The sequence below is a fragment of the Arctopsyche grandis genome, chromosome 8 (genome assembly GCF_051622035.1).
Source record: "Arctopsyche grandis isolate Sample6627 chromosome 8, ASM5162203v2, whole genome shotgun sequence".
Classification (NCBI taxonomy): domain Eukaryota; kingdom Metazoa; phylum Arthropoda; class Insecta; order Trichoptera; family Hydropsychidae; genus Arctopsyche; species Arctopsyche grandis.
In genome coordinates, this window is record NC_135362.1 from 6,158,168 (window position 1) to 6,178,982 (window position 20,815).

General features: G+C 36.1%; 3 protein-coding genes across 4 annotated transcripts in view; 1 reads left to right on the forward strand and 2 right to left on the reverse strand.

Moving 5' to 3' along the window:
* The window catches only part of LOC143916175 (serine/threonine-protein kinase NIM1), a 102,496-nt gene extending 96,899 nt beyond the window's left edge, over nt 1-5,597 (forward strand). The window contains exons 9-10 of the mRNA XM_077437137.1: nt 21-263; nt 2,875-5,597. Coding sequence (XP_077293263.1) covers nt 21-263; nt 2,875-3,680 — 1,049 coding nt within the window. The 3' untranslated portion in view covers nt 3,681-5,597. The remainder of the gene's footprint in view (nt 1-20; nt 264-2,874) is intronic.
* Nucleotides 5,598-6,055: 458 nt separating this feature from the next.
* Mlc-c (Myosin light chain cytoplasmic) lies at nt 6,056-13,000 on the reverse strand. Of its 2 annotated transcripts, XM_077437139.1 has the most exons (5): nt 12,923-13,000; nt 12,781-12,808; nt 8,710-8,891; nt 7,601-7,747; nt 6,056-7,521 (listed from the first exon to the last, which is right to left on the reverse strand). In XM_077437139.1, exons 1-5 carry the CDS (start codon nt 12,923-12,925, stop codon nt 7,438-7,440), a joined length of 444 nt encoding a protein of 147 aa, XP_077293265.1. In that variant the 5' UTR covers nt 12,926-13,000; the 3' UTR covers nt 6,056-7,437. The 2 variants fall into 2 exon arrangements, with proteins under 2 accessions (XP_077293265.1, XP_077293264.1); XM_077437138.1 differs by lacking the exons at nt 12,781-12,808; nt 12,923-13,000 and adding an exon at nt 8,959-9,147.
* Nucleotides 13,001-15,730: 2,730 nt separating this feature from the next.
* LOC143916180 (STE20-related kinase adapter protein alpha-like) lies at nt 15,731-20,279 on the reverse strand. Its single transcript, XM_077437145.1, has 7 exons — nt 19,758-20,279; nt 17,042-17,274; nt 16,794-16,971; nt 16,507-16,717; nt 16,316-16,430; nt 16,124-16,245; nt 15,731-16,053 (listed from the first exon to the last, which is right to left on the reverse strand). Exons 1-7 carry the CDS (start codon nt 19,983-19,985, stop codon nt 15,977-15,979), a joined length of 1,164 nt encoding a protein of 387 aa, XP_077293271.1. The 5' UTR covers nt 19,986-20,279; the 3' UTR covers nt 15,731-15,976.
* Nucleotides 20,280-20,815: the final 536 nt, after the last annotated feature.

Consider the following 20,815-nt stretch of genomic DNA (forward strand, 5'->3'; position numbering starts at 1 on the left):
TACGATGTTATATTGCGCAGGTATGTGGCAACCTTTGAACACTTTCTGCGGCTCTCCTCCATATGCAGCACCAGAACTCTTCAGGGACGAGAGCTATTTCGGACAATTGGTTGACGTGTGGGCTCTGGGTATTTTACTGTACTTCATGGTGACGGGCACTATGCCCTTCCGGGCTCACACAGTCACGGCCCTGAAGAATTTCATTCTAGAAGGAAAATATCAGATACCGGGATATGTCAGCGATCAGTGCTGTCATATAATTGGTAATTTTATACAATATAAGATTTGTTTTGGCGTGTATTTAATTGCGGTCTCCGTCACGAGCCCGAATGTGAAACGCCCGAAAACGCAAAGATCGAAAATCAAAAGATCTTAAGTCGAAATATCAACAAAAAAAAAGGGTGCATTTTAAACGGTACATACTCACTTAATTTGCGCGAGCAGGATACAACGGGAACAAGAGGAACAGGCTTTTCCTCCCGTATTAATGTGCGCGCGCAGAATAAGGGAGGAAAAGCCTGTTCCTCTTGTTCCTGTTGTATCCTGCTCGCGCAAATTAAGTGAGTATGTACCGTTTACCATGCACCCTTTTTTATCTTTCGACTTAAGATCTTTCGATTTTCGATCTTTGCCTTTCGATATTTGCGTTTTCGGGCGTTTCATATTCGGGCCCGTGAGGTAGACCCATTTAATTGAGGCCACTATTTTGATCAGTAAAAAAAAACATTTGGTAGGTAAAAGCAATGGATTGATCAGTGAGTATAATAAATGATCAGTGGTATCGGGATTGTGTTCGGGATCCAGAACGATGAAATGAAATGCTTGCTCCTCTCTTTGTCTTACGTTTATTTGTAATTTAAAAGTACACTTTCCTTTGTTGCCCATAAGGTGCGTGCCGACGACTGTTGTGTGTATGAGTGGGTCTTGGGTGACTTTCACGTGTCTGGTTACTGAGCGTGAGCATTGCGCCTTATAGAGCATTACACTGAATGGAGGGGGAAGTGGGTCGTAACAGCCATGAATGTCTGTCTGTCTATCCAATCAGTTGTGTTGATCAGTTGCTATGCGATCAGTTATTAAATAGAATGATAAGTATTTAAATAATATGAGCAGTAATTAAACCAAAATGATCAGTATATAAAACGAAATTATAAGATTTTAAAATAAATGATCAATTATTAAATTAAACGATCTGTTTTACGCATTCTGACAGATGAAGTAGAGCCAATGTTGCCATATCGGATCGTTTTCGATGGTTCGGTGATTACTGGTCACAAATTACTCGTCACAAAGTCAATAAAATCTCTATAACGGAACATCTGGCAGCTGAAAAGTCCATCATACTAACGATAACTATCATAGTAACGAGAACTTGAGTGCCAAATATTGTGTATTCGCGATTTTCATGGCAAAAATTGTCTTTGTGACCACCCCAATGTGACGAATAGTCCAATTACCGTTTTTTTTCGATAGTGTACTCTCCACCCGCGTGCGTTTCTTTGTTTATGCCAGACCACGCGTTGGTAGAATCTGACATTCTCTGGTGTTTTGATTTCTCGCTTTTCTCCTAGACATCGAATTCGGTTTTCAACTGGCCTTATTTCACTTGCTGACGCCACTGGCTTCCTGATTTTTGTTTTTTCCCTTGGACTGAATTTTTCTCGGATATGTGTTTGACCCGGCTTTAACTTGAACATCGTTCATATACAAATATTGACCCCCTATCCGTTTTTAACCCCCTCGGTCCTCGCCCGTCGCTCCAGATTAATTTCAGTCTCACTGTCTCAGTTCTCGCGTGTCTGTTTAATTAATAAATACCGATCCTAACAACCTAATCTTAAATTAATAGGGCCAACCCTAAATTAATCTAACCTAACCTGACCCTTAAATAAATAAGTGTTGGCTGCTAAGATATGTTTTTTTTTGTGAAAATATTGATGAAATAAAACTTAAAAAAAAAGATATTACGACGTGTTTGGATGGATATTACGGTGTGTAGACCATGAGGACAATGGGAATGGACAGTAGCGGGGCGACGCGCTATCATCCAACTGTCAAAAATCATAATTTCACTGATAGAAAATGCTTTTTGATCAGTATTTAAATAAAATACTGGGGTTTGGTGCATCCGCTCTAAAATCGCCAGATTAACAGAACGGCAGCTTTAAACGTAATTCTCGTTTTCTCGAATGATAGATTGCACATCAGATGACGAGTAACCTTTCGATGTGCACAGATGCAGTTATTAAAACTGAGTTGGATCTTTCTGGCGTGTTTAATAAGGCAAGATTCGGAACTTATCGAATCTTGCCTTATTAAACTCGCCTGAAAGATTCAACTCAATTTTAATAATTGCATCTGTGCACATCGAAAGATTACCCGTCATCTGATGTGCAATCTATCATTCGAGAAGATGAGAATTACATTTAAAGCAGCCGTCAGTTAATCTGTCGTTCAATTCGTCTGGCGATTTTAGAGCGGATGCACCGCATCCAAAATACTGATCAAAAAGGATTATGAATAATTTAACATAACAAAAATGAATAGTTTATTGATCGTTTGTCATATTCTACTGATCATTTAGAATACGTTACTGATAAAGTTTTCATTATTTTACTGACCACTTTTGGAATTATAAGCTAACCTAATAATTTGTTGCCATTTGATTTTAATATTTGATGACTTTTTAAATGTCGAACCAATTAATTACAAAAATTAATAATTTACTGATCGTTTATTATATTCTACTGATCATTTAGAATAAGTTACTGATTAAGTTTATAATTAATACTAACCAAATAGTTTGTTTTTAATATGTGATAACTTTTTAAATGTCGAACCAATTAATTACTATATATCAAATTATGTCTTCAGAGCATACTTTGATCCAGACACCGAGACAGCGCATGACGATCGACGAAATGCTGGAATGCGAATGGTTCCGTCTGCCGCCTTCGCCCCCGATTCCGGACTTATGCCGACGGCGAAAAAACTCCCTGATGGTGCTGGCGACGAAATTCCGCCGAGGATCCACACCCCTCGCACCCAGCAACAGAATCACCGACATGAACGACCCTTCCGACCGCAGCAACTACAGAAAATGCTCAACAACCCTACCAGACTCGGCTCTGCGAAACTTCAGCAGCCGGAACCGAGTCAGCGCCGTCAAAAGCAACGCCAGCCAAGTCAACTCCGACACCATAACGAGCATCGTAGAGGAGAAACAAGCCAACGGGGAGGCGAACTCCAACAAAAAGAAACTATCCAAAGGTCAATCGTTCGACGTACAGATGTTGCCGTCGACGAAGCCCTCGGTGATTTTGAAATGTCCCGATGGCACTCCCGTGGAGCAGGGTAGGTTTATCATGCTACCGACGTGTACGCACGATCTGACCTTCTTGAATCCGCTCGAGGTGAAGACAAGAGAGAAGCTCATCCAGTATGGTATCGACTCTAAAATGCTCTGTGATAGTATAGGTATGAATTCGAAGAGTTCCATCATCGGGATATACCGAGTCGTAATGCACAGGGTGCTCACCGAAGAGTACATCTGGGATAGTCTGAGCGATCCCAGCACGCTCAATAGCAAAGTGCATTGCGATAGAGATAAAGGAAAGCACAGTGATAACGAAAAGAGAACATTGAAGCAAAGAATTTCGAGAGCATGCGTGTTGCTGTGAACGGTTTGATCGACGGATTCTTTAGACGGTTGTGTATTTATTGCATGCGGAACCTCCGTGCAGTACACTTTTAACGGTGCAGCTATGAAACTTAACAATTTCTCCTTCGACGTAAGGCTACGTATTTTGCTTTGCAGTTTTATTACCGAAAGCGATGAAATTGCACGGGAGTCTTATCGGATTTGAATTCCGTTATATATATATTATATACGTATATACGCTGCTGTAAGTTAATTAAATGGTAAGTGAATTACTTCAAATAACTTTTCATATCAGATGAAACACGTGATTACATATGATATAAACATATATATCCAATAGTTTCTAAACACAAGCTTGAGAAGACTTTTCTCAAATATTTGTATGTGTATTGAAAAGACAACTTTTTCCTACCGACTGAAAGTATCATTCCTATGGTTTTTCTTGTGTATTCTTTAGTTGAACGTTTCCCAAACTGCTCCATAGGATACGTTTTAATCCATCAACCTAAAATTGTACTGAAATTGACTTTTCACTAATCTTAACCCTTTTGAGTGCTGACGTCTTTTCTGTTGAAAGCCCACCATGCTGAAAATTTCACCAACATTTCCAACTAGAATTATTTAGAAATCGAATAGAAAGCAGGTATAAAAATTGTAGCTAATCCAAACAAACCCTAGATAACTACCGCCGAGGATTTCGAGTTTTGTAAAGGTGTGTTTAGACCCTCTAATATATCTTACAACAATATAAAATAAACAGTCTATTAATGAATGTATTTTTCCAAAACTAGTCCGATCTTCTTCATTGTTGTTAAAATGTAATGCTCACAATATAAATGCCAAGTCACAATCTAAAATACTCGGCAGTTAGGGATTTCCATCGAGAAATTCTGCTATGGTTATAAATTCAGAAATTCCGGTGTAAACCAGTCTTTATAAACATTGACATGGATTACACGACCCATGTCCAATGCTACCTGGAAAGGTTTAGCGGGTAGTATTCTTGTTTATTTTTTACATACTCAGAAAACAATGCCCATTGGCGTTGACTTGTTGGTAAAACGCCGATCGGCGTTGGTCAGCTCTCAAAAGGTTAGGGACGAAAACACACTGAATGGTATGGAACGTCACGTGTCCTTGGCTTCCCGTTGTGACCGTTAACAGTATGTGTTCCCCGAACCGAATTCGGGTGTAGTTGCACGTGCAGAATGCATATGTTTGAGAAGTCGCACGTATATGCATATCCATTTGCAACCGACAAGTTTCTTCTACATTTCTTCAAAATCGATCGATCACTGTCAAGCAACGATAAAGTATCACTGAAAACACTCCAGGGGGTGATTTTTGGAACTGTGTGTATATGAGCTAAGGGTGCTGCATTTTTTTCGCATGTTTAAAAGTATCTAAAAAAAAAACACGTACCACTTACCTCTCATTGTGTTTTCGATCTAAAATAGTCTTTCAGTTTCATGCAAATAGAAAAATCATGAGTGTAAGTTGTTTCAACAATAACTTTTGATTAATTAGATCAAAAATAAACCTATACATTTTAAGAATTCACTTCATTAAAATTTATGACCAATATGAAACGTTATACATATCCTTTTTTAGTACTTTTCTCATAGAACAAAGATAAAATGTAATGTATTATTCAATGAATCTCTTCCCAGTTACTCTTTTCTATTTAAATACATTTCTTGAACTCAATTAACGAGTTCGAAAAAAGTAACTTACTACTAATCAATGTTTCAACCTGCGAGTTGTAAAGAGGCGGTAGAAAGCCGCGTTTGGAAATGAAATGACGCCTCTGAATGTATGATATCATATTTTACAATACAAACTATTAGATTTAAATAAAACGCATTGGTGAAACAAACTGCTACTCGAAATTTTCGAAATACTCTACGGCACAAGCAACGTAGAGCTACGATCGATAAATTCTAAGAAAAAAAGTTTGGGAAACGTTACCTTAGTCATGTATTTATACGATGCTCCTTTTAAGTTGATTAAACCAGTCTTGAACGACGTCGGATAGAATCATCGAACATCACCGACAGCAGTAAGTAGTCGAATGCTCAAGTTTCGTTTTTCACTAGCGATATATTATGTACATATTTACATAACTAGCCGTACACATTATAAGTAAGTTTAATTTTAACATGTGCAGATTCCCTACCACGCGTTGCAAAGAAATGCACTCGCGTCGGTTTTTTCCCCCATATATATATATATATACATATGTATTTAAATCCTCGACTTGCGTCCGATCCGATGCTGTGTGGTAGCGAATGTGTTAACCAAAGATATAACGATTCTAGTTATTGAATGAATAGACTGATTATGTACACATATTATATGACGTGCAATAAACTTTAAGAGAGTTTCGTTCATCGTTCTTCCATTGATACATTTTATTCAAAAAAAAAAAAAAAAGAACATTTATTTTCGTGTTTAAATCGTTCGCAATTATTACAACGATAATATTGTGAATATATTTTTATAGTCGAATCATATTTATCACCGTCAGTATTTTAAAACCATTACCGTTAATATTGTTAGGCAGCGGATACGTGAGACGGCTTATCGAATACATTTCATCGGAGTATACTCGGTATTTGTAGGCGAAATTTTTTATAGTATCAATTATTATATGATAGTAGTGTACCTTACGGTAATTCTCCTTTTATTTACTTTTAGGTGAAATCTCAAATCTTAGATAAATTGATGGTGAAAAATCGATCGTTTCGCACAATTGCATGCGTCATAACTTGAAATTGTGACCAAAAATGTGAATATGTAATTTTTTTTACATTTAAATGTAATAAATGTAAGCGTAGAATATCTATCATGTATATGAATATTTGTCAAAGTCAAATTAAAAGTATTTCTATATTAAACTCTGTAGACCAAAGTCAATTTGTATGTATAGAATTATTCCAAATTCCATTATATAAAATGTTTGTTATTTAAAGTATTATATCTACATGTAATAGAAATTTAGAAGGTAAAAAACTTTATTTATAAATATTCAATTCAATTGAATTCATTTTGTATAATTTGAAAAATTCCTACTTACATATTTATACTAAAAAAAAAATTGTGTTGCAGATATATTAAAATTTTAATAAAATAACAAAAAATGATATTAAATAAGATTGTCTTTCATGCGATAAAATAAAATTCAAATGTAGAATTTTAGCTGAATTGTTTCTCCGTAATGTAGATCTACTGTTATATCTAAAGAATTACTGGCGCTAATTTGAATTAAGTTTTGACGCATATAATAAACCTTAGATATAACGGTCGATCTATAATACAATACATATATACATATACGATTTTAAAGGATTAATTTGGAGAAAAAAAAAGAAATAAACATTATAGACTTATTATACAAATATATTATTTGATTTAATGCCACTGTCTTGTGTCGTATACCCCAAAATATATTATATGATAAATAACAAGTTGAAAACAAAAAATTTAAACGACATCTAAATATGTATATAAACCATACAAAAAAATCTTATTTTATTAATAATACAAAAAAAAAAAAAAAAACAATTTGGAATGAATCAATTGTTACATTATATTAATTTTTATTAGAAATAATACTAAATTTGAAGAATGAGGATTATATGTATAAAGATGGGCATTCGTTAGTATACGAAACGAATTTTGTTAATAATGAAACGATAATACTTATTAAATTACATGCCGATAAATATAAAACTGAATGTTGTTAATAAATGCGAAACACTATAACAAATTTAACATTATCCTTGCATGATGAGTCGTACAAACTCTTCATAGTTGATGTTTCCTTGGGAATCTTCTTGACCTTGCAGCAACTGCTCCACCTAAAATACACAATAACCGATAACGACGACAAATATATATGTATAATTACAATAATTTAATATTTTTATAAACAAATACCTCATCATCGCTCAATTTTTCACCGAGCGTCGACAAGAGATGCCTCAATTCAGCCGAAGAGATAACACCATTTCCATCCTTGTCGAAATGCCTCAAACCTTCGATGAAATCATCAGCAGTATCGCCAGATCTTGCTTTTGAAATAGCCTATGACACAAATATATAAATAAATTATTTTATATACATACATATAGGATTGCAATTGAATGAAAGGCTGATGTATGGGCTATGGCTGAGAAATGTTATGACTGATTGTGGTGAGGTATGAAAGGGACAGAAATGTAAACGCCAGTAGCAGTTAGAGTCGAAGAAGTAATAAGATCATAGGTGTCGAAGGTAGCAAGCTGAAGAATAAAAAAGAAGGAATCCAGTAGAGAGAAGCGTTGGTCGTTGTCGGTTCGTATTTATGGTACAGTTCATCATTCAGTCATTTTAATACACATTTCATCCGCTTTTTAAGTAGCAAACATTTTTTTCAATGATCAAAGCAATGTTTCTAATACAATCTGTATCCGTCATTTAGAAATGCACACAAATTTATTCTAATATACAAAAACTTTTTTTTAAGTACAAAAATAGATTTTTTAAATTTATTTTATAAAATAGACGTTTAAATTGTTCCCATACATTTTCTTGAATGCTCTTATAAAATTTATACACAAGAATAGTTAAAATTATACTAAGTGATAAGCAAACAATTTTTTTAAGATACAAAGTATTTTTCTCAACGTACATTTAAATCGCACCCAAAATGCATTCATTTTTTATTCATAAATGTGCGTCCATGATTCTTTAATATATAAGAAAAATATCCTGGTTTTGAATTGGGGAAAAAATGGGTCACCTTATTATTAGTGTTACTATAATGTCACAGTGAAATTATATTTCAAGTGAAAATATATTGAAATCATAACCAGATACATTTTCAGAGTTGGTTTTATTCATTTAAGATTATATTGTTAGCGTTGGTATTATTTAAGGGTTAGGTTAAGTAAGGGTTGGCCTTATTCATTTAAGATTGAGTTGATAGGATTAAATTTATACAGTTAAACGTTGTAAATTCATTTTCACTGTAACATATGTATATAATAAAATAAAAAATGCATCACTTGATATATAGGCAGGAAGACTTCGAACGATATCCTCTCGTCAGGTTTCAATTGGTGCGTGCACTTCTTGACATCGGACTCGGTGGGATTCTGACCCAGGGCTCGGAGCGCGTCTCCGACCTGAGCCACATGGATCTTTCCGTCTCCGCGCGAGTCGAACAACTGGAACGCCTCTTGGAATTCTGAGATTTACACAACGGGATTAGTACAAAAGTTTCAAAAACACCCAGTTTCGGCGCTGCGGGTTACCTTCGACGGACGACAATTGCAATTTGCTCGGTTGTTCGTACATTTCGGCGAGGGTTTTGGGTGTGTGTGTGTGCGAGTGTTGTGAGGTCGCGACGTCAACTAAAATGGCATATTCTCGCCAGTTGGTCTACGCGTTGGAAAAAACTGCATTGCTGTTGTGTATATGGTCATTCGATTCCGCCGTGCCGTAGTTACAGATTTCAAAATACGGCCATATAAGGAATGTGGGCCGATCGACAAGCCTTGTCTTCTGACTCACTGCACAACGTTGAACGCGCGTCAATGTTTACACGATATATTTTAAACATATCTTTGTAAAAGTGAGCACAGTGCAGATTTATTAATTCACGTTCATGATAAAACATCTAATATATAATTTCACATATTACATACATATGTGTGTGTATTTTATTTTTACATAGATATAAACCAGGAAGGCTTGACAGGAAGACTCCAATGCGCCTGCGAAAAATGCGCCTTCCTGGACAATTAATTACGAACAATGCAGCATTTTTATTACACAAATCACTGTATTTCGAGAAGCTGAAGAACACGAAATTAACAATTAATTAATCCATCGAGACATCTATGGATTTTTAGACTTGCACATATTATAAATAATACAGAAGATTTGTGACAGCAGGTAGGATGATTTATTTTCGCCAATTTTAAGGCGTATCACGACATAAGGTCCAATGATATAAGATCCAACGACAAAGTTAAAGGTCCAGCCACAAAAAGTCCGAAAACAAAATATAAAAAAGTAATAATGGTTGATAAAACGCTCCATATTTATAATGAATCGGATATCGAGTCAATTTGACTCGATATTCGATTGAATATTCGGTGAGAGAATCGAATTTGGAATCAGGTGTGGTCAACCGGGTTTAAATTGTTTTAATTATTTTCCGAATATAATAATAATGTTAGATTAAATGCTCCGCGAGTATGCGGTCTGCCATCACATATCTACTTTAGTATGCAGTCTACCTTCACGTTTTTACTTAAATATGCGGTCTCACTGTCACAATTCTCGCGTGTGGCAGTGAGACTGAATAATACCGACCCTAACAAACTAATTTTAAATGCAAGGGGCCAACCCTAACTTAACCTAACCTAACCCTAACTTAACTTAACCTAACCCTAACTTAACCTAACCCTAACTAAACCTAACCCTAACCTAACCTAACCCTAACTTAACCTAACCTAACGTAACCCTTAGATAAATAGGTGTTGGCTGCTAATAGACGAAAAGTTGAGAAAACTAAGTGTCTTTCGAAATTATATATATATATATATATATATATATATATATATATATATATATATATATATATATATACCAGAATCCGGCACCTGCGACCCCTAGGGCTTCGCCCCCGGGGACTTCAAATCCTTTGAATCGAAAAAAATCGAATTGGCGCCTATAAATCCTAAAAAAATATACGAACCAACGAACGAAGGTTACACACATATATGCAAAGTCTCTTTCCAAATTATATATTAGATGAGAGTAAAATTAATCTAATAAAAAATCTTGTAAAAAGTAACTTTTTCCACTGTTTAATTGAGTTGTGAAGGAGCGATAGAAAGCCGCGTTTGGATATCTAGCTGTCGTTGCTCTGATCTAACACAAGATTTTGATATAATTTTTAATGATCAAACTCCTCTAGCTTCATGTCGGAGACATTGGCTTACTTCAATGTTAGCAATCCCCCATATGTCGGTAAAATATCAAGGCGATCTAAAGAGTGAAAGTGGTTCAAAATCAGAGCACAAACTTTTCGAAAGACAGGGTGAATGAAGCTAGTAGCTAAAGCTTGAAAACTAGCAAAGCGAAACTAAGAATAGTATTGTAATAAAAATGAACGTATTTCGTAAAGTAGATTTAATCCCCTTTGTCAGTAAAATTTTAGAAATAATCAACTTTGTATTAATACATCTGTTAAGTGAAGACCATGAGAAAGCGTTAAGTTAAAATATCCGATTTCAACTATCGTTCGAGGACTAAATTCTTTATTTTAGTTACCAAATAAAGACGAAAGTCATGCTTAATTCATCTTCGGAAATGCGTACGTGCACGCACAAATAAACCCATTAACTTTTTATTATCGTCTGCGATATTTTGATAAAACAAAAGTAAAATGCTATTTTCACAAAAAGACAAGGATGCTGGAATTCCTGCTATAAATAAACTGTGGCTAATAAGAGCAAATATGTAGTTTCTCGAAAATGTGCAAACGAATGCTTATTTTTTCTTCAGAAAGTGATTTCACGGTGTCGTATTGGATTGGTATAGAAAAAATGATTGAATGTCAGTCTTTCATATATTTAAATTATAATTATACTAGTGTTGCGCCCGATGAAATATCATCACATGGGTGTGGGCATATTAACTTATTAAATAATAAAAAATTTAAAAAAATGTGTCAGTTCTGTGTTCGATCCGCACGCGGTCGAATTTTTTTCAAATACCTTTTAAATATATTCAATATAATATTTATATTTAATTGTTTAATATGAAAAAAATGGTAAAAACTACCTACCTACCTGCATGTAAACAATATAAAACACCAATAGAAAAATTAAATAATTAATTAATTAAATAAATAAATTTTCAATAGATGGCGGTAAATGCTGGTAGCATTGAAAAATCGGTAGCAAACAGTATACATATATATAGAAGTTTTTTTATTTTTTTATTATATTCGTATACGTTTTGTTGGCAGTAGTTTAGCTGTGACGTAAATATGTATGTCGAATCGAAACGACTATAATAATCAGAGATAGGCGAACGAGGGGGCTGAAACGGGTTCCTATTGTTAACCTTGTTTTTGCTCTTAAGAGAACAAAAAAAAAGGTTAACGATAGAAATTGACAAAAGGAACCCATTTATTTCGAGCTGGCGCATCACAGCGCCGGAAACTAATTATAATACGGCGAGCGTTATTTCAGATACACAGACAGACACACAGAATAGCGATATTATATCTAATATATAATTTCGAAAGAGACTTTGTATGTATGTAAGTATGTATATATCTTTGGTTGGGAACTGTTGGGAAAGTTTCTATGACGACGATTCGATATATATTTTTTTCGATTCAAATAAATTTAATAAAAAAAACATGAATATTTACTATTAGATTCGCCATGTTTAAGCTGTTTATATAAAGGTTTTTGAGCTCTTTTTCCTATTATGCTGTACATTAACATTAGAATAATAAAATACTATGATTACCAAATTAAATTAAATTGTAAAATAGAAAATGATCAGTAGATCATTAGCTATGAAAATAGATATAAGATGTATTGTAAACATAATTTCGTAATAATAAAAAGCATTTCAAAATCAAAATCAAAGCTGTTTATATTACAAATACAGAGCGAATCCAGGTAAAACAACTAGTATATGATAATTTAAAAATCATTAATGCATAGTATTGCATCTGACTTGTGATATAAAACAATTCTTAGCGTAACAAACCAATAGATATATTTTACAACCTCATTAAAATTTAAAAGAAAATAGCAATTAAAAAGTTGCCGCCATTATTGTTTGAATTGTAGTGGCGCCATCTATGAAACGCGCCGCCAGACATTTTTGACAGGCCAATTGAATGAATCATCGTAACGGATCGTAAAAGGTCGACCGATTACTCACACTGACCTAACATAACCTCACATTCGATTCGACGACTGACTAGAAGTAATTTGGAAACGCAGAAATGAGCACAATGACGTCCGTCGAAGTTTGCATCGGCCAGTCGGCGACGCGAGGTTCCGCAAAGTGGGTAATCGTCACCACAATCACATACGTACCGGACAACTGTTCCTCTGTGTAGCCCGCCTGCGAACAAAACGTCACATTCAGTCATGGCAATCCGATCGTGCCAAACAGTCAATAGAAAATTGTTAAATATGGGTAAAAAGACGAGAGAACGCATCTCACGAACAAACTCACCATCGTTCTGCTTTTGGGCGCTGTCACTTGTGACGTCACAACGGCTTCAACTGGCACGATAATGGCGGTCGTAACCTTAACGCCTATGGCCATTACTAAACAGAAAACTGTCCAAATATTTCTCAGCAAATGCTTTTTTTTTTTACGAGATTTTAATTATTATCGACTTAATGTGCGTGCGTACGCATGTATGTATGTATGCTACGCGTGCTCATAACTTTTATTTTCTTACCTTTTCCTTTTTTTTCTCTTTAAATTTATGTATGTATGTTTATATAGTTACACTCAGAGAAATGTCATAAAAATAGAAGTGGCTTTAGGCGTTATATTGTTGTCAAGTGACGATTTTCCACAGACATTCCTAAATAATTTTAGCATCAGTCGTATTTGATGCTTGGTGGTTGACGTGTCCGATAAAAACTTCTCTGGGCAAGTGCATCGTTAAAAATTGCACAATGCATTCAAAAACACAAAAAACAACATGGGATACATTTTTATAAGTAAATTGATCATTTAAGTAACATATTATTCAGTTAACATCGTATATGAAAGCGTCATGGTGACAGTTAGCATTCGGCAATAGCATACCCATACGCGTACAATATTGCGTAGTTATGGAAACGGTACGCGTTTTATTGAAAAAAGAAATGTATTCGAAAGGGTGCTTCTATTATTATAACATTTCTTTGGTTACACTGCGGTGTTTCCTTTTTTTTTTTTTAGTATAACAGTGATGTGCGGTTGCTCTAGTGCTATTGCCGGACAACCGTCTCGTTCTCCGACGAAAGAATCTCTCAGACTGTTGGGGGGGTGGTGGCCTCACGTAGAGGGCTTTATTGGTTGACTTCATTGACCTCTAAAGTCAGCTTATATTTGTGGCGGCTCGCTTATACGACATGGTCGAGTTTGGTTGCCTTCCTGCGAGTGGGAACCAACTCGGCTGGGTTCGGAGAGCTACTACTCACTCTGTCTTCAGCTGTCATATAATAAACACGTGCATTAACATGCCAGTCGTCTCATTCGTTCATCCTCCATACTGGTGACCCCCGACATCGAGCCACGCAGCCTCGATCAATTTCAACATGCCGCTCATCCCTGCCTCGCCGAGCCAGGCGGGAAAGCTACCCGCCGCGCCCCCATCGCCATCAACACAGCACGCCGCGGCCCGCGGGTGACAATAAACGAGCAGACACGGCTACCTACCTACCTACCGACATCCAGCCACAACGTCGATGCCAGGTGCTTACAAAATGGGGGAGCGAATGAGACGACGATCTTGACAGCTGGATGTGGAGTCATGCGCGATCCACTACACATAGATCGGTCATCCAGCACCACAAGACATACACCACCTCAGCACCATCATCATCAAGGCCCCGTCCGTCCCCACGAGCGTCGTCAGGCCGAGACGGGCGTTAGCGCTACAAGACCTCCACGAGCCACAACGACTCACAGTCCAGCTCGGAGTATCATCAACCACATCGATGCCCCTGCCGCCCCCGCCGCCCCACCAACCGACATCAGCCTCGGAAGAGCGGCGCCGCCGCAGCATCGCATCGCATCGGCGCGACCATCGGACCACCCACCGTCCTGCTCGCGACGTCACCGCCCTCGAATCTACCGACCATTCAGGGCGGTACACCTATGTACACAGCGGATGACCCACGTCAACAATTTTTTTTCTCCCCACGTAATAATTTTTTTCTCTTTGTGTAACAATAATTTTTTTCTTTTGTAAAATTTGTTTCTTTGTAATTTTGGTATCGCTGATGCTGGGGGGGGAGTGATGTGGCGGCTCGCTTATACGACATGGTCGAGTTTGGTTGCCTTCCTGCGAGTGGAAACCAACTCGGCTGGGTTCGGAGAGCTACTACTCACTCTGTCTTCAGCTGTCATATAATAAACACGTGCATTAACATGCCAGTCGTCTCATTCGTTCATCCTCCATATATTATTAACGACTAGACATTTGAACTTCGCATGTTGATACGGACATAAATTTTGATATAATTATAAAAATCTCGTAAAAGATAGCAAATGCTGAGCAATATTTGGGCCGTTTTCTGTATAGCAATTTTCCTGTGCGCCGAATATTCATGTGACAGGAGACCGCGCGCGCGATTTTCGTAGCAGCGGTTATCTTGGTAGCGATTCAAATTTTGAACATGAAATTTTCCAATCTCTTAATACTGATGTTAAAATAAAAGATACTTAACCCTTTGAGTGCTGACGTCTTTTCTGTTGAAAGCCCGTCATGCTGAAAATTTTGCCAACATTTCCAACTCAAATTATTTAGAAAGCCAATAGAAAACAGGTATAAAACAATATAGCTAATCCAAACAAACCGTAGATAACTACCGCCGAGGATTTCGAGTTTTGTAAAGGTGTGTTTAGACTCTGTAATATATCTTGCAACAGTATAAAATAAACAAATCACGTCTATTAATGAATGTATTTTGCCAAAACTAGTTCCATCTTCTTAATTGTTGTTAAAATATAATGCTCACAATCTAGATGCCAATTCAAAATCTAAAACACTCGGCAGTTAGGGATTTCCTTCGAGTAATTCTGCTATGGTTATAAATTCAGAAATTCCGGTGTAAAAGAGTCTTTATAAACATCAACAAATGAATGACACAGATTACACAACCCATGTTCAATGCTATATTTAAAGGCTTAGCAGGTAGTATTTTATTGTTTACTTTGTACATGCTCAATATACAACGCTTATCGGCGTTTTGTAGGCCCATGGACTTGTCAGCAAAACGCCGATCGGCGTTGGTCAGCATCAAAGGGTTAAAAAATATAGCCATTTGAAATGTCATGAAATAACGTTTAATTTGTACTATTTTATACACAAGATAAAACAAAAGGATAATAAAATGTAATAAATATCATAAATAGTTTATTTCTCATCATTACGAGACTTAATTTGTGGAAAAATTTAAACCACCCACTGCCGACACAGTGCGTTCTAATGTTTTATTTCTTTACAAAACGAAAAAATCTAATAATATTTGAGTATCACATTTTAGTTGTATTCGTCAATTCTATCTAAAAATCCCACTCGCAATAATTGACTATTTCCATTTCGTTCATCTTCTCCTCTAATAATAATTCTGATATATCATCTACGAAATAAACACAGTTAGTTTTATTCATGAGACAAGCTTAATTGATTTTTGGTTATAAAAAAATTACCTGCATCTTCTTCGATGGGTTGAGCTTCATGTAAAATTTGCGCTAGTGAATCAGCTTTATTAATTTGCTTGAAAAAAGCGTGATTAAGTAATTGGGAACAGCTGGGACGCAGCGTCGGCTCCCTAAAAAAAATAAAACTATAAAATATGTTTTACAACAACGATAGTAAATGGAAACCCGAAGTATATATACCTTTGAAGACACAAATTGGTGAATAGATGGAATGCATTACTAAACCGTCTAGTCTCATAGACACGTGTTAAATTTTGATTACTACCACTTGGCGCACTTTCATCTTGACTTAAACCTACAAATAAAATTAAAAAAAATCATTATATCTAACAATTACAATTGCACATTTGATTTATAATCAAAGTCTGTACCGTTCATTTCAGATTCCTCATAATTATTTGATATATTCAAGATGTTGTGTATCGTCGAGGCGTCCAACAATTGCGGAGCATTGCCTCTCACTTTTTCAGTCAACATTAACGTCGTCGGTATACCAAAAAATGGTATCGTCCCATTACCTAATTCACAAGCCAACATTCCAATCGAGTATATGTCTGATTTTTCATCATATCCTCGCATATTCTAAACAAAATTTGATGCAAAAATTTAGACGCCGGCTGAAATTGAAAGACTACAAACCTATATATAAGACTATAACCTGCTTCAATAGTTCCGGACTGAGCCACAGTAAGGACATGTTGTCGTGATCTAGTGGCGGTAGAGCGTGCAAAGACTTTTCTCTCTTGCCTTGATGAAGTAATGACGCTGCACTTCGTAAACCTGTGAGGCAAACTTTGCCCGACGAACATACCAAAACGTGACTAGATCTTATACCTCTTAAAAAAATATTTTCAAATCAATATAAATGACATTTAAACAATTATACGAGTGACTCGATACTGATACCTGTGTATAAATCCTTTCTTATGTATATAGTCTAATCCCTGTAACGTGTCTCGAAGAATAATGCTAGAAGCCTCTTCTGGAAGTCCATTATTGAAAAATTTATTTATTAAATCTCTACACGAGCCGAAATTCATCAAAGGCGTGACGATATACAGGTACAATCCGCTAACGAAGGAAGTATAGTATGGCAAGATGTTTGGATGTTGCAGTTGACGTGTGGTCAAAATCTCTTGCTGAAAATATAAAACTTACTATTAGACTAAAATTTTTGTATGTTCGTACAACAGTTTTCAACAGAACACACTCAAAAGTACGGCACGGCACGCTTAAATAGACTCCAGTTGTGATAGGCGTGTCATCAAGTCATTGTTAATTTGTACGATCTTATTTTTCGATAGTTTTTCCAACATTTCTTCAAATATGGATATCACCGCTGTCGACCACTGTCAAACCAAGTGGATCAACAAGTATGTGCACACAGGCCACTAGTTTTATATAAAATAAACATTTTTTATTATTATTACAAGGCTTTTCTGTTTCACTTCGCTGATAATTCAGCTGAAATTCCTACATTCTTCCGATCGGTTTGAAACTTTGCCATTTTGCGCGGTTTGGTCAACGATGGAAATTTAAATCGATTCTGATAGTTCGACGGTGAAAAATAATCCTTGACGTTTGATAGCTAGTACAGAGAAATGTTATAATAATATTATAGAAGTGGCTTTAGGCGTTATATTGCTGTCAAGTGACGATTGTCCACAGACATTCCTAAATAATTTTAGCATCAGTCGTATTTGATGCTTGGTGCCCGACGTATGTCCGATAATAACTTCTCTGTTTGTTTATATTACTCGCAAAATGGGCAAGTGCATCGTTAAAATTGCACAATGCATTCAAAAACATACAATAAACAACATGGGATACATTTTTATAAGTAAATTGATCATTTAAGTAACATATTATTCAATTAACATCGTAGTTTGACAGTTTTTAAAAGTGTCATGGCGATCGCCCGCATTCTACATAAAATTTCAGGGGTGGCACCAGAGAAATGTAAAAAATATTTTTAAATAAATGGAAAAACATTTCTCTTGGTGGCGACGAATACTCAATTATTTAAGTTTAATTCATATAATCATTGTTCATTTTATATTATACAAATTTTTTTTGAAACTATACATTACACGTTAATTTAAGAGTTCCCAAGGACAGATAAATAAAAAAAAGTTGATTAAAATAATCGGCCAACTGAGAAAATAAACGGATTAGCCACCAACGCCCAACACCAGTATATACTCAAATTGTAAATAAATCTACATCAAAATAAAACTTGAATTTCTGTAGTGAATATGTGATGACCCTGATTGTATTCCGTGCGTTTTAGCGTAGTTAAAGGCGCTTCCATTATTATAACAATTCTCTGAGCCAGTAGCCTTAAATTTATTTATTTATTAATTAATTTACACCAAGAAGGCCTAACAGGTAAACCCAATGTGGCTTCCTGGCCGAAGACAATTATATAAACATATATGTACACCATCCATATATACACAAATACTTACACGTATACACAAATAAACATACATAAATATAAAAATACGCATAAATACATATACATACACACCTACACATATATATTCACATATATATACATATATATATATATATATATATATATATATATATATATATATATATATATATATATATATATATATATATATATACATATACACATACACATACAATACATACATACAAACATTATACATGCATATACACATAAACACATAAATAAAGATAAATTACTCATATATATAAAAATAAAAAATAGCATACATATAAAAATTAAGATAAAACCAACATACATACACATTATGCTAAATAATAAAATTACAAAATGAAAACAACATGTGTAAATATGGGTAATTGGACTATTCGTCACATTGGGGTGGTCACAAAGATAATTTTTGCCATGAAAATCGCGAATACACAATATTTGGCACTCAAGTTCTCGTTACTATGATAGTTATCGTTAGTATGATGGACTTTTCGGCTGCCAGATGTTCCGTTATAGAGATTTTAGTTACTTTGTGACGAGTAATTTGTGACCAGTAATCACCGAACCGTAAATATGTATGTAGCTAGAAGTCATTTAAAATATGCTGCCTGACAGAACTGTATGATGCAGTAAAAACACCAAGGCTCCCAGAAAGCAGGTTAAATAATCGAATGGCTCTTGAAAGGGGTGAGTCATCGAGCACATTCGATCTGGCCCGAATAGGCAGGAATAGAGTTCTGGAGCGATATTCCCTCAGTTTCTCAGGTACCCTAAGTTTAAGATTACACAGAACTTCAGGAATATGACATATGTTTGACTTTCCGCCACCCTCTCGTTTTGTCAGACTTTAATTATTTCAACGCCTATAACTTTATTGTGATTTGTTTTCATTTTCCAAGTATCACTAGTCTGGGTTTGGCCAGTTGATATCAAATCAGAAATTGAGTATAGATACGGCCTTTATTTTTTGCATTTCGACCACAATTACCAGTACTGTTTTTTGTTTACAAAAATAAAGGAATTGTGTTGTGTGTATGCGCCAATAGATGGCCGATCAACTGTCAAATTGATTCATGAGGCCGGTAGAAGTGAGGTGGAGTGGAGTGGAGTGGAGTGGAGAGGAGAGGAGTGAGAAGACGAGAGTGAGAGTGAGACCTGCAACTGTGTGGCGAGTGTTGTGGAGCGGCCTTCGAGATGCAGCCGTTTGAGAGCCAGTTTGTGTGGCGTTTGCAGCTGTGTGGCGCGCAACACAGTTCCAGCTCCACTGCACCAGGCCGCGACCTGTCCAGACACTCTGTATTCGCCATAGCAGCCGCCAGCTCCCCCCGCACCGCTGCCACTGCCACTGCCGCTGCCGCTACCGCTACCGCTACCGACCCACATGCGATCACTCCAGCCGAACCAGACTCACCGCACTGCTCCACAACTGTCCGATTTGACACTCGCTGCTGCCAACCCACTACACTCCTGACTTAACACTGCACACTACGGCCATCATACATGTTCTAAAATCAATTTCTTATTTATTTTTAAATCGATCCATACATCTCGGAATTACATATTAGGTGAACACATATCGCTTAAATTATATTTTTTTTAATAATGAAGCTTGCGTTTCACGCTCAAAAAACAATTACTACGCTCAACTGCAGACACCGCAACTCCCACACGTGATCTAGCTCGCACGCGTTAGATCTTCATGGTGTTATACGCCAGAGCATCGTAACCTCTGGATATTCGCGGCACACATTGTTTACGACTCGTAGAGTTTGTCAGCTACGTACAAACATATGTACTTCATCGGCAGTCGCTAGTTATTCCGTATATGTGTTACACCGAATCCGTGAAATTGTCTATTACACGCATTCGGCAAGAGAATTGTCGAATGAGTGAAAAATGCAAGCATGTTGCCCAGTTCACGGATTTGGCAAATTTTTTGGCGAATGCGTGTATTCGGCAAGAATTTGTCTGCTCAAAGCATGGAGTCGGCAAATAGACAGCAGCGCTCCGGTGTTGTTTTTTAGAACTGGACAGCGTGGACAAGTGTCGAAGTGACAGTTGAATGAGGATGTTTAATTTAGTTTAATTTACATATTATTATGTATAATATGACTACATACATATGTTTCGATCGTCTCATATGACTTATACATAAATTAATGCCATTTTTATACATTTTGATCAATATTTTAACAGTGAAACATATGTATGTA

Excerpts from the sequence above, each read along its gene's own strand:
- LOC143916180 (XM_077437145.1), bottom strand. The coding sequence starts at position 19,985 with ATGTGGGTCGGTAGCGGTAGCGGTAGCGGCAGCGGCAGTGGCAGTGGC. Across the intron at positions 16,246-16,315 it reads ACCAATTTGTGTCTTCAAAG|GGAGCCGACGCTGCGTCCCA; the intron begins GTATATATACTT and ends TATTTTTTTTAG. Across the intron at positions 16,054-16,123 it reads ACCCATCGAAGAAGATGCAG|ATGATATATCAGAATTATTA; the intron begins GTAATTTTTTTA and ends TTTATTTCGTAG.
- Mlc-c (XM_077437138.1), bottom strand. The coding sequence starts at position 9,001 with ATGTACGAACAACCGAGCAAATTGCAATTGTCGTCCGTCGAAG. Across the intron at positions 8,892-8,958 it reads GCAATTGTCGTCCGTCGAAG|AATTCCAAGAGGCGTTCCAG; the intron begins GTAACCCGCAGC and ends TGTAAATCTCAG. Across the intron at positions 7,522-7,600 it reads AAAAATTGAGCGATGATGAG|GTGGAGCAGTTGCTGCAAGG; the intron begins GTATTTGTTTAT and ends TGTGTATTTTAG.